The 13,983-nt window shown below is 48.6% G+C and overlaps 1 protein-coding gene across 3 annotated transcripts in view; it reads right to left on the bottom strand.

The window, feature by feature from the left end:
- RAC1 (Rac family small GTPase 1) overlaps positions 1–13,983 on the bottom strand; it is a 19,924-nt gene extending 5,941 nt beyond the window's left edge. The window contains exons 1-3 of one of the 3 annotated variants that reach the window (XM_053926114.2): positions 13,640–13,983; positions 5,715–5,786; positions 3,286–3,403 (exon numbers count right to left, since the gene is read on the bottom strand). In XM_053926114.2, the coding sequence (XP_053782089.1) occupies positions 3,286–3,403; positions 5,715–5,786; positions 13,640–13,674 (225 nt within the window). In that variant the 5' untranslated portion in view covers positions 13,675–13,983. Of the gene's footprint in view, positions 1–3,285; positions 3,404–5,714; positions 5,843–13,639 lie in introns of those variants that run through there. The other 2 variants (XM_053926113.2, XM_053926112.1) reach the window with 2 other exon arrangements.

The raw sequence follows: 13,983 nt of genomic DNA, 5'->3' as shown, positions 1-13,983 counted from the left end.
CCTTGCGACGTTCCAAGCCCCTCAGCAGAGCCACCTTTGGTGTGGCCACACTCTCCCTTCCTCACAGGTCGTGTGGGTGTTCTGGAGCCTCTTTATTCCACCTGCGCAGTCCTGGGTCACAGGCCACCTTTCCTCTGGACTTGACCGTTACTTCCCTTACATCAGCGGGACCATTCGAGCACACCAACTCCCGGCGGCCTTTGGTGACTTGTGGCTCCTGTACTGCAAAGCCTGTCCCCACCGGTCAACATCGCAGCAGTTCTTCCTGCCGCCTCTGTACCGGTCAGTTGTACAACCCACAAAAAGCCGAGTCTGCCCTGAGCAGAATGAGAGTGGGCCAATCTCTAGAGGGCTAAAATCTCACTGTTCCAAAAGCACTATCGTTTCTCTTTCTTTTGTTTTATGCTCTTCCAAATGTTTTCCACCTGGTTTTTACTTTCAGGCCTGTAATATTGTTTAATACAGGCGTTCTGCGCAGCAGAAAAAAGACCAGGGTGCATAAACACGGCAGAGAAGAGGAGCCCCCACGCCTGGGAGCTGGCCTGGCACCCACAGCTCGGCCACAGCAGGTTGGTGCGGGATCAAGCAGTGTCCCAGGGCACTGACGTCAGACGAGGTCCTGTGTGGCCACGCTGAAATGGAGTCCCAAAGTAAAGAACGGAAGACCGCTCACTCCACCATTGTGGCTAAGCACTCGGTCATTGTGCAAACTACAAGCCACCAAAGGCCCCCCTCCCCGCCAAGGAGTGACTCCTCTGTGCAGTCACAGCTGCAGACTGTGCATCCTCACCCTCTAGGGAAGGTGTACCACGATACAACCACCGAACTACCTTGCTTCCTGCCAGCATCCAGGACAGTGCCAAGCTCCGCTTCCTCGGGCCCTTGCCCAGCCTCACCCCAGTCCCCCAAGGTGCATGTCCCCCCCCAAGACAGAGTAATAGGCCTGTGTGGTCAACCGCAGGTGTGCTCCTCATGACCTCTGGCTGGAAGGAACCGAGGCTGCGACAGCCACCCAGCAAAGCTCGAGCCTTATGAACATCAAAACAGCTGCACCAAACACCGTGGGTTTTCTTTTTGTCTAACGTTGCAGTGACCTAGCCCAGCACTTAAAAACCCTTCTCATGCCAGAGCACGTACAGAAAATGAAAATACAGCGTGACACAGCAGGGTCCTTGCCCACCCCAGTGCAGAGGCCAGTGCAGCGAAGGAAACCAAGCGCACAGCCTGTGTGTCTCTGCACACACACAGGGCACAGGCCCTGTGACTCTGGCAAGTCACATCTGTTCCCACTCACACCACGAAATGCTGGCACAGGGAGGTGAGCACAGGTGAGCAGACCCAATGAGAGATGCTGGGCTTGAGCACTATGCCGGTCCCAGCTCAATTCTGAGCACACCAGCTGAAGATGAATATGCAGAACTTACAACATGTTTTTACAGAGAATGTAAAGATAATTTACTGAAGGGTAGAAAAGCCCTAAGGATTATGCAATTTAAAAAAATTAAACTTGAGCAATTTATACTGAAAATGACTACTTGCTCACCATCTTTTGGAGAACCAAGTAGAAACGGAGGGTTTAAACAGACTCCACTTAGCTACACAGAGCTGCCCAGCAGAGACGGACGCCAGCATCCCGTGACCAGAAGAAACAGAACGTCTCTTCTCAGGTGCCGCAGAAGACACCTCCCACCTGGCCCTCCCAGGGCAGGTGCAAACACAGGCGTGGGGGAGCCACAGGGAGAGGCCCGCAGACCGGGGGGCCAGCACCCAGAGACCATGCTCCCTCAGCACAAGGTTCGAGTTTCTCTGCCTCTGCAACAAGAACTCAAGGTGCAGCCAGTGAGCCCCAGGGCCTGCTTCTCTTGGCGGGACAGGACAGTTCAAAGGAAGGTGGCCTCCCGAGGCTGCCTCCACCGCACTTGGGCCTGTCCCTCAGCAGCCAGGATGACTCCCTCCCTCAGTTCCACGGAGTCCAGGCTGGCACGCCTGTCACTACGAGTTGGGTGCTCTCTCCCTCTTCGTCCCTAAGCACCCCACAGATGGTACATGGGATGCTGTATTACACGGTACCTGTGAGCCCCGTGAGGGCAAGAACCACACCCTACCCCTTCTCGCTGTTCCAGTGTCTGACAGGCAAGCAGTCCTCCCCCTCCTGGGGGCAGGACACACAAAGTGCAGGTCCCAGCCCTCACCGCCGTGGACTGCTGCAATCAGTCCTGCGTCCTTCAGCACACAAACGGGGATCTTGCCAAGTCGCCTCTGACATACCATGAGCAACTCTCTCAAGAGAACAAGGCCACGCCCTACCGACCCTCTGAGTCACAGGAGGTAGCTGAGTGACACCCTCCCTTCCAGGTGTGTCCAGTGGGACAGGAGACTCCTACTCAATATGTGTGCAAACCCACTTAAAGTCTGGGATTATTAAGCACCCACCAGTACAGAATAGATTCCTAAACATATTTAATTCACACCATTTGGTCATTTAGCTTTTTAATACTTAGTTAATTTTTAGCTGAGATTAACAAAAATCATGCAATTCAAACCCCCCGTTTTATAGTTTTGGTCTGTTACCAGAATCCAGCTGAAAAATAATATAAAACCGACAACTCAAAGAATCTGCATCTGGCAAATCCCCCAGCAGGAAACAAGAAGACAATGACTTGCATGGAAAAAGCTATATTCAGAAGTTAAAAACTATCATCACTAAACAGCAAGTGTGTTTAAAAACAAAGCCAAAAAAGACTTAGGTAGACTGGAACTAATTAGTTATTCCCACCTACACTACCCACAAAGAAAAGTGACGATTAAATCAGTTAAAAGGATCAAAGCCTGCCTTCTCTGGTTGTCTCCCTGACCCTGACCCTGACCGACCCTGACCGCCTCTGGCCATGCTGGCTTGCTGAGAGGATGGATAGACAACTCACAGGAACCGGTCTCAGTTCTGAACTGAGGAGTCTCCAGATCGACCCACGCACTGCCATCAGAACCAGGAGGACTCCTAACAGAGCTACACTGGAGAGTCTGCAACGTGCCTGGGACTGTTCTACGTCTTCACATATACCAACCCATCCAGTCCTACGAGTAAAGAGGTCAAGACCAGGGAGGAAGAAAGTTGCCCAAGGTCACAGAGCTAGTGAGAGAGCAGGATTTGAACCCAAGGAGTTTGCTCAACCGCCTCTATGCCCCGAAGATAGTAACGGAAGCAAATGCAAAGGTGATTCGCAATGGTTGACCAGTTAGGAACCGTACATTCCAAAGCACACGTTACAAATTGGTGATCCTTACTGTCTGCGGGTAGGATAGGGGACGTAATCTGTCATAATCCTCTTGTCCAGCAGTATCCCATAAGCCCAGATTCACCGGTTTTCCATCTACCATAACATTGGCAGAATAGTTGTCAAAGCTGTAAAACATGGAGGAAAAATGGTTAGTCTCTAGCCTTGGAGCATTAGGCCCAGGTCCAGGACCTGAGTCACTGTCCCTGCCGGGGTTCCAGAGGAGGTGCTGAAAAGGCAAGGAGTGGGCCTGGAGGCCACCAGGCCAGCAAGTGTCCTCCCTGCAGGCACCAGGAGACGCCCGTGAGTGAAAAAGTGGAGGGAAAACGGGGCGCAGTGTGAAGGAGACAAACACACAACTTGAGGAAAATGCCGAAAAACAAAGGGAAGCAACTAAGTCTAACAGAACAAGTTGCTGTCAGCAATGAAAAAGCTCTGCCTTCAATAAACAACGTGAAGGTTTTCTCCCTAGGACAAAATGATGCAGGAGCCCGGTCGCTCTCTCAGGTCCCACTGGCAGAGTTTCCCACCCTGCACGTCCAGCTGGCTTTCCGCAGGATGCACACGGCCGGGCGCGAGCCCCACTGCAGCCACGGTGCAGAGGGGTTCTGGGGAGCCGCTGTGGAACATTTTCAAAGTGTGCATGCCAGATTACACGTATATTTAAAGTACTTTTTAGTTGCTGCACAAAAATCAGTTAACTGTAAGACGCAGCCCAGAAAAGCCTACAGACAGGAAAACAGGCTGACAAGAAACCGCTGCGAGGAGTAGTGGTTCAGGGAGTAGCTCATTCGGAAGAAACGCTGGCACCGCAACTCAGTGCGGGGCAGGCACCGCACAGAACACAACAGAACTCCAGTCTCCGTCACTACGTGCTTGGGAGACTACAACGTGGGGTCTTCACTGCACTGGGGCAGCAAAGTCAAGGTCCGAGAAGGGGCTAAACTGGTTTACAGAATTAACGACCAAACTGGCTTTCATGAAGAAAAGGCCTGATGTTTAGTGATTCTGCCTCATGAGAAAAGTATTGATTTTTCACTAAATGGTGACTTTTTTTCCCATCTGGGTAAAAAATCAGGTGCCTGTCTCATACTATACCAAAAAATACATTCTAAATGAATTCAAGGTAAAAACTTTAGCTATGAAAACCCTAGGAAAATTCCTGGAGAACATTCGGCATCTCTCAAGTCAGAACGGCCTTCCTCAGTGAGACACGCTGCGCTCAGGCAAAGGGGAGAGGGGCACGTCCGTGTTAAACTGTTACACTGGTTTAGGGTGGAAGACGTCGTAACAAAGTTTAAGGACAAGTGAGAGACAGGAATTAATATTCCTTACATACAAAAGTCCCATCAGTAAGAAAAAAGTTCACTAGAAAAATAAGCAAAAAATTCCAACAGGCAATTCACAGAGGTCTATGAAGGGAGAGGAAACATTCAAAAGACTTGACCCTCCCCGGCCGCTGGAAACGCAAGTGACGAGGCAGCTTCTCACGTCTGTGGCCCACAGCCTGTATGAAGGGGCTGTTTCAGGCACAGCTGGTCACAGCGCCAGCCTTTCAGACACCAAAGGGGTAGTAGGTATCACTATTTAAAATTCCACTACTAATAATCTATCACATGTGCCCACACACGCAATGATTAACACAGCAGCACTGTTTGTAATGCCAACCCCCCCGCCGCAAAACCCCAAGTGACCAGGAGTAGGACAGGATGGTTCCACCTGCATTAAAATATGCCCACGACTCTTCAGGGAGGCACCCCCGTGGCAGTGTTTGCCTGAGGAGTGAGCACCTAGCGGGCGGGCCTTGAGGTGTTTCTTCAGGGGATGGAAGCCATAGGGACACGGCTCACAGCGGCCACAGGGTGGCGCTCTGAGCCTGGGCTGGCTGCATGGGGCTCGGGAGTCACCCCATCATCAAAAAGGCACTTTCCCCTCTCCACCCAATTCTGACAGGGAATAAGCAGTCAGCAGCCAATTCCATCCTCCCGTACACAACCCCCCAACACGCCCTGGTTTCAGCTGCACAGCCCCAGAACCTACAGCACCAGGTAGGCAGCGGGCTACTTGCCAGGAAAGGCCATTTACAGCACAAGGAAGTAGTTCCCTTCCCGCGCCGTAATCCTCCTCACAGCCTGGAGAGCCGAGTTATCCGAGACTCTTACATTTCCCAGCCTCTATGCTTCAGTTAGTTTAACTTTTTTTTGTTTCCTAAATGTCTAAAAATCAATTAGGAAAGTTGTGTGTCTCATCGCTATGTGGAAACTTTACATTAAGTATTTCTTAAAAGCCCGAATATGTAGACTTTGGTGAATGTTTGAGAAAAAGTAATCATATCTGTTCATGTAAGGATTAAGAATGACTTTATAGCAAAACAAAGGTCAGAGGTGTCCAAAAACCATCACAGGTGTGTTAATGCCCAGTTCAACGGAAAATACTCACACGGTGGGGATGTACTCTCCAGGAAATGCATTGGTCGTGTAGCTGATCAGCAGGCAGGTCTTACCTACAGCTCTAGAGACAGAGGGGAGGGGCGTCAGTTGCTTGGTTACCATGAAAGTGATCCCAGTTTTTCATCATCCTGATAAATTAAGCGGCATACACCGAGTAGTCAGCATTGAAGAAAACATTTCTATAACCTTTTATTTAACACTACACATACACTTTTATCCTGAAATTTAAACACTCAGAATTTTTCAGAAAGGCAGAATCAGGAGCCTTCACATTCTGGTTAGGTATGTGGTACTAGCATTCATAGTCCAGAGAGAGTTATTAAATAAGCACAAGTTCAAGAGGAAAGATATTTAAAATTGAAAGTCTTTTCTGTGACCATCTGTAGAGTCTTTCATCCAAGAATCTTCGATTCTATTCCGAAATGACTTTGATGAATACTAATATGCAAACACAGCTTTCCACTTTGTTGCTAAGTAACAGTTTGCTGCCTCTGACTGGCAGCTCCAACTCCAGCACCCTCCTCCAGCCACTCCTGCGATCAGTGATGACTGTTCCCTTCACAGAGCGCTTAGTCATCACAGCCACACAGAACTGGTCTCTAACTCGTCTGCATTCACTTGCCCCCTCCCCGCCCCCACCCTCACAGATCACCACAAGCTTGGACAGCAGCAAACACAATATAATCCAGACATGTTCATGAGCAGCTCAGGGATGCTGGAGTGAACTTCCCAAGCAGCTGCAAGGAGGAGAAAGTAAGAGGCGGGAGGGCCTCCTACACAGCTGCTAACAGGGACAGTGTGCCACCAAGCACAGGTCCCAGTAAGGTTGGAAGTCTCCCAACCAGTTCAAAAAAAATTTTTTTCAAGAGAACATCACATAAAAATTAAGGTTACTGCACCATTAGCCAAAACAAAAAAACAAAACAAATACCAGTCTCCAAATTTCCAACACTCACAAAGGGGCTTTAGGGGCTTCCAGAGCCCCACCCTCCTACGGGCTCACCAAATGCTCTCCTCCCTCGAGCCCATGGCCCTGCTGTCCTCGCTTGGCTGGCTAACCTCAGTTCTGAGGACACACTGGAGTTCTGAGTTGTAAAGCTTTGCTGTTCGGCCTCAAAGAAGCTATGTGCTTTTCTATTTTCCCTGCACTCTTAGCTTAAGGCAAAAACCTCTCAACAAGGGCAGACTACAGGCCCATCCAGTCTTGCCAATACATGTTTCACTGGTAACATTATTAAGGGCTTAACAAAAGTTGGAACTCCCCACCCTGAAGGCCTCACAAAGTCAAACATTGTATCATTGGGAGGTGGCTTCCAACTCCTAAAGGCTGTTTACAGAGATGACTCACTGGCCATACATTCTGTTATAAGCTTAGAATGTCAAAATAAACCTGCAGGAGCAGAAGCCTAAGATTTGAAGTCATTATCCTGGATTTAAGACCCACCCATGGCCAACTCTATCACTCACTGGCTGGAATTTGGGGTAAGTTTCAACTTCCTTATGCCTCTAGTTTTCTCAACTGTAAAATGGATGCAAAATTACCAACTCCATCACAAAACCATTGTATTAATTCATTTTCAACCTAAACCAACAAACTGTTATACCCGGAAGTGTACTAAGTGCTGCAATGAACAAGATCTCATGGAATTTATGCAGGTACTTCATTTAAAAAAGAAAAATGTAGTCATGATGTAAGACTATAGGAGTGACCACTGTTACCAAAGAAGCTCTGGAAACACACAGCAAAGAGATCGAACCCAGTCTCGGGACGGTGAGAGGAGGCAGTGTATGCTGAGATGGGGGGGGGGTGTGTGGCAGGGAGGAGCAGTCCAGACAAGAGCAACAGCATGTGGGGAGGCCCAGAATGGAGAGGAGCCCGGAATCACTGAAGAACAAAGAAGGAAGCAGCGAGGGGCAGAGGAAAATTGGGAGAGGTTGTCACCTCTTCTTGCTAAGGACCTGCGACTTGATCCTACTTGGGAAGTCACGCAGGGTGTGTGGCTGCCTAGACACCATTAGATTTGCATGTTTAGGAGAAGCCTCCAGTGCAGCAGAGAGACAGGCTGTAGAAGCCGGCACTGGAGGCAGGAAAACAAGGAAGCAACAGCAACTGCTCCCTCCCAGTAACCAGCCTGGGCCGGTGGGACCGAGAAGGGGCTTTCAGGGGAAGACAGGGGGCCCCGCAGCGGCTCCCTAGACTCGAGGCAGAGGAAGCGTGGCCTGGCCCTGGCTTGGATGTGGTAGCTGGGGAGGAGAGCGGAGTCCAAGGCCATGACCAGGGAACCTCTTTTCAAAACTACAAATGTAGTTGTGCAAAAATGCTCATAATTGTGGCCACTTTATGGCCAGGCTCAGCAGTGACCAAGATTTTAACTTTCACGTTAAAACGCAGTAGGGCTTCCTTTCAGATCCTGGCCTGGCTCTTCTAGATGCGCGAGGGACAAAGCCATCACTGCAAATATGGGCAACTGCGCTACACATTTCTTTTCCTGTGGCACGGTCTCCAGCTGAAGCAGACCTTTCCAAAGGCTGAACTGCAGGAATTCAAGGTAAAGACAAAACCTGATACTGACTGAAGTTTTATTACCAAACGTTTGCTACAAATCTGCTTTCTATATGGAAATTATTAAAATATAAAACTTTAACTTTTAAAATAAGTACAGGTCCAATGTTTGATTGAAATATTTCCTTGATTTTTAAAAACAGATGAAAAGAAAAAACAGCCATTTGCCTCCTTTTAAACACACTCCACACACACGCCCCAGAGGCCAAAGCCCACACCGGCTCGGGCGGTCACAGCTTCGCCACAGGAAGGCCGGAGCTGTACTTGGTCACAGCCTGGACTGATGCTGCTGCAGAATTCTGGAAGTTACTATTTACTTTTGAATTTCCAACTACACATTAACTGCTCAGCTCAACCTCTTTTTAATCTTTGAAAAATGCCGTAACTCTAGAAAACGAACGTGAGTCTACTGGAAGAAAGTTCACGTGCAGTTTTTCTTTAACCTGCCTGTGCATCGGCCCCATCTCGTATACACAGCCAAGATCAAGGCCAGGAACTTACCTACGTTCCTATTATGTTCCTTCTTCCATTAGGAGAATTTTAAGGAAACTTTTTACTCAAAATATCTTGGGTAAATTTCAGTGTTAATTCCCGAAATCCATAAACCAAAACTTTAAAAAAAGTTATCAATAAATCTGGAAACATCAGTGATTTCTTGATGGCGGGGGGGGGGGGGGGGGAGTAAGGGACCCAGAAAGCTCAAAAATTTAAAGAACTTGAATTGAAAGGCCTCAAATTATACTGGGAAATGGGAATGGGTAACAGTAAACCTTTAGTAAATGTGTAACAATGCAGAGGACATGTTCAGAAAGTATATAAAGTAAGAGTCCTTTCATGCTGCAAAAATACAAAGCCCGACCGGGAATTACGATGTTCTGCTACTCACAGAGGATGTCACAACCGATGTGGAGAAAGCCGCCCATTACCACTGCTGGAGGCTTAAAAAAAATCAGACTCTGTGTAGTGTCTAAGTTTCTAGCACACTCAAAGCTGAAGATGCTACCTGTAAGAGAGTTCGATCTGACGCAGCCTGTGCTCCAAACCACCCTTCTAAAACCCCCAAGCCCTAACCCGGGGCCAGCTGATAAATATTTGAGTCAGCTACAGATAGCACTCAAAGCAGAATTTCTATCACCCTCAGTCTCCTTCAAGATCCACTTCTCTATTAAATCCTCTTAAAACATTCCCTCCTTGCCCTGGCTGGTGTGGGTAGTGTACTGCATGCCAGCCTGCAGACTGAAAAGTTGCCAGTTCAATTCCCAGTCAGGGCACATGCCTGGGTTGTGGGCCAGGTCCCCAGCTGGGGGTGTGCAAGAGGCAGCCAATTGATGTTTCTCTCGCAGATCAATGCCTTTCTCCCTCCTTCCCCCCCCCCTCTAAAAATAAATAAATAAATAAAATATTTAAAAATGAAAAAATAATATTCCCTGCAATAAAGATACGTGATAAAGCGAACAGAGCAAAATGTTGATTACAGAATCCAAGTGGTGGGTATACGTGTGTTCACTGGGCAATTCTTTCAACTTTGATATATGTTTGAAATTTTTCATATTAAGATGTTAAGGAACAATATTCCTTCTAATGACATCTGGTAACTGCCAATCAGGAATGGGTAGCAGGACTCCTGATAAAATCTTTCCTTTCTAGGAAGACCCCATCGATAAGACAGAGCTACCTGGTGGTGCACAGGTGAGAAATAGTAAGTGCTCGGACAGCAGATGACGAATGCAAAGACAGAGCACCAAAGAAGGTGGATTTAAGGTGGATCTAAAAATGGATTCCTGATCCTCCTCCACCAAACCAAATCTCAAACTTTTACTGAGATTATCATGTGAAACAGCTGTCAGAGGGGAGAGGCGTTGGGTGAAAAAGGTGGAGGAATTAAGCAAAAAACACAGACAACGGTATGGCGATGACCAGAGAGAAAGTGGGGTGGGGAGACGCAGAAGAGGGTAAGGGAAGGTAAACAGTGATGGAAGGAGACTTACCTTGGGGTGGTGAACACACAGTACAGCATACAGATAATCACAGAATTGTACACCTGAAATCTGTATTTTTTAGTTTATTGATTTTAGAGAGAGAGAGAGGAAGAGAGAAACATCGATTTGTTGTTCCACTTATTTATGCATACACTGGTTGCTTCTTGTAGGTACCCTGACAGGGGAATCAAACCCAACTGAACTACCCAGCCAGGGCCTGAAACCTATATAATTGTATTAAGCAGTGTCACCCCAATAAATTCAATTAAAAAATTGTTCACACAAAAAAGGTAAATCATACACAACCTAACCATCCAATAGGAGAATGACTGGGTAAGCTAGGACTATAATAAACAATGACACTATAATAAACAATAACAAACAATTATAAAAAAAATTTGTGTCATTTTACCAACCAAGATCAGAATCAAATGCTAAATCTGAATTTGGAAGCCAGTGAGGAATTCAAACACCTTTACAAACAGATAAAAAATATGGCACCCTATGCCTCGAGACCAAATACATAAAGACAATTCATGAAGCCTAAATAAAAAAATCCATGTGTCATGCCATTACTGATTGGTTGTTCAACAGAAACGGAGAGTACCTGGTGTGAATACATCCCTCTAAGGATGAGTCATGCGAGGCGCTCTTCCTGCTCAACTAAAACCACCCCAGGCAGCAGTATCTAAGTTAGACAGTGGGGTGAGGAGCCCACTCGTGTAGTCTGGATGCTAGTTTGTATAATGAGTGAATGAAGGCTTCAAGTCATTCACCCCCAGCCTTCCAGTAAACCAAGGCAAAACACCACCACCAAAAATGACTGTTCGGAAATACTTGGGTGAGATGCTGTCGTACCTAAGTAAGGCTGAGAGGAAATCTTGGGGCAGGTTTTAATAAAAGCAACAGACCGTGTGTTAAAGGAAGGACTGGCATAGAATAAAAAAATATCAAACTTTGCCTTGGCTGGTGTGGCTCAGTGGATTGAGTGCTGGACTGCGAACCAAAGGGTCGCCAGTTGGATTCCCAGTCAGGACACATGGGCCAGGTACCCAGTAGTGGGCACTTGAGAGCCAACCACACACTGATCCATCCCTCCCTCTTTCTCCCTCCCTTTTCCTCTCTAAAAAAAAGGTTTTTTTTTAAGTCTCAAATTTTATCTATTTTAGAGTCAATGCCATTAAATCACAATATAGGAAATAATCCATTAGAAGAATGTGTCAACTGATCCTAGTTATAACATGGTTATGACATACCTTTTCATACTGCAAACATTTTTTAATTTATTGATTTTTAGAGACAAAGGGAAGGAAGGAGGCAGGCAGGGAGGGGGAGAGAGATGGGGAGGGGAGAGAGAAACAGAAACGCAGACTTGTTGTTCCTCTATGTGCCCTGACAGTATGGAGCCGCAGCCCTGGCCTATCGGGCGGATGCTCTGACCACCTAAGCAACTCCGCCAGGACTCCCAAGAATATTTTTAAAATGAGGAAGCTTACAATTTGTGGAACTGTTTGCCTTCATTGCTTAAACTGCCTGTCCCTGCCTGCAATTCCATACATTAAGTGTTAGCCCAACTAAATTTAGACCCGCGTTTACAGCGAACATTCCACCTATATACCATCAGGGATGTTTTATTTCGGTGAAAGCAGAAAAATGTTTTTGGTATGGACAATGAAGTATCTAAAGTTTTGTACTGAAGTACCATTTGCTCCATTCTGTCCATTAAATAATGCAGCTTAACATTTTTTGTAAAGGTACACTTCACTCCGAATATCACTTAGCCCTAGTCAACATCAATGTCAAATACACTATTAAAAAACCAAAACACGCAAGGCCAGGAGCCGTGTTTCATGCCTAACGCTGCCCTGACAGAGCCGGGCAGCGCCTGCGAGTACCAGCCCCGCAGCAGTGACTGGGCAGCTGGGACTCATTAGCCAGCGGGAGTTTAACCTCCGGACTTCCCCTCGAGGCAGAGCTGGGGGCGGTGGGGGTGGGGGTGACACCTCGGGGTTTTCGCGGGAGCGGGGGGGGGGGGGGGGGGGTGGGGCCGGGATCTGCAGGAAAAGATCCAGATCCCCCAGCAGGCAGTCAACAAGTACTTGGACTGACCGAGCCAGTAAAGACGGTGGAGGTCCCCATCGGTGAGTATTACATAAACTGAATATATCTCCTTGTGCTTATGTTTTAGTTGTAAACATTTCCAAGTAGGAATGTCACACACGTTGGTTAGATATTAAAACATCAGCAGCCTTTGTTTTAACTTACAGTAACAGTTTCAAACGTCTCACAATGATCGAAAGACGCTGAGAATTCATAAACTCGTGGAGAGGCATCAAAGCAACACCGGTGCTCGCGACAAGTTAGGGAAGAGTGATGAAAGGGACCGGCGATGCCGAAACGCTTCCTTCGACTTTACGTGAGTCAAAAAATGTACCAGTTGCATCCTGAGGTTGATGAAACTGGTAGTAATTCTCGGAGCTTCCCTGTTCACGCTCAACTACTCGAGCAATGCTGAGACACACAATTTTGCTCGCATTACACTGAGATTCTTGTTTCTATGGGCGAAAAAAGACCCCACTGCATAAGACAAGTCTTGTCTTCCTCCAAGACCTGTAACCAGACAGTAATGAAAAGAAATGCCCCGAGTCCCAGGGGCTCTCAGCCCGGGAAGCCTGCTCTGCTACACCCCATTCCTAACCCAAGAAGCGAAGGCCAATTTCTCTTCTTTTTTTTTTTATGACCACACCACGCTCAGGAAAAAAAAAAGAACCGTCTTAATCACACCCAGCTCCTTGCAGCTAGAATCTTAAAAGTTTCTCCACCGAAAGAGCAAAAATGATCATTTTTAAAAATCCTAAAAGTGACCAAGTACCCGTGGAAGGAACCCCTAGGCAATCAGTTTAGGGTCCCCAACCAAGCCAGGCAAACGCTCCGCAGTTACGACCGACTGACCGCCGGGCCGCACGGATGCTCTGAATGGGGCTCGAGAGGTTCATATGTAAGCCAAGAAAAAGAGTCCTTTTTTAAGAAAAGGAACTCTCTAAACCCACGTAATCCACAGCTACCGAGGGAGGTGGCGGAGCGCCGTGGGGAGAGTTTGGCCGGGCGGTCAGCCGGTGCTGGGAGAAAGCAGAGGGTGGAGTTCACTTTTCCCTCCGGCCGCCTAAGGCGATTCCCTCCCCCACCAAAAAGAGAGAGAAAAGGGCCAGAACCAGACGCGCGCCGCCGGGTCCCAGGGAGGGGTGGCGGCCCGCGCCCCCCGCCCGCGCCCCGATGAGGCCCGAGCCCAGGCCCCACGCGCGCTCTCCCGTCCTGTCCTTCCCCGGCCCCAGACCCCCAGCTGGGACCCCCGGCCCAGGGCCGCGTACTCACCCGTCTCCCACCACCACACACTTGATGGCCTGCATCTGGGCCGCTTGCTGCGCCGCGGCGGAGGCGGCGACCGGGCACAGAGGCGAGAAGCGGCGGGATCGGGGCGCAGTAGGCAGGCGAGCGCGCGGCTGCGGGCGGCAGGGCGTGGGGTGCCGGGGCCGCAGTCCACGCCGCCTCGCCTTCCGCCTACGGGAAGCTGAAGCCCAGCAGCGGCCACCACCCAAAGCTGGGGAAAACGGCGGAGAAACAGGAAATGGCCGCTCCACTCACATCCGGCCGTCCCTCCCCAGCGCCGGCGCTCCCAAGCTTTGGGCGGGGCTTTCCCGCCCGCGCGCTCCTGGGAC

The sequence above is a fragment of the Desmodus rotundus genome, chromosome 6, assembly GCF_022682495.2.
Source record: "Desmodus rotundus isolate HL8 chromosome 6, HLdesRot8A.1, whole genome shotgun sequence".
NCBI classification, from domain to species: domain Eukaryota; kingdom Metazoa; phylum Chordata; class Mammalia; order Chiroptera; family Phyllostomidae; genus Desmodus; species Desmodus rotundus.
The sequence above is the reverse complement of the archived record's forward strand: the minus strand, read 5'-3'. Positions and strand labels throughout refer to the sequence as shown.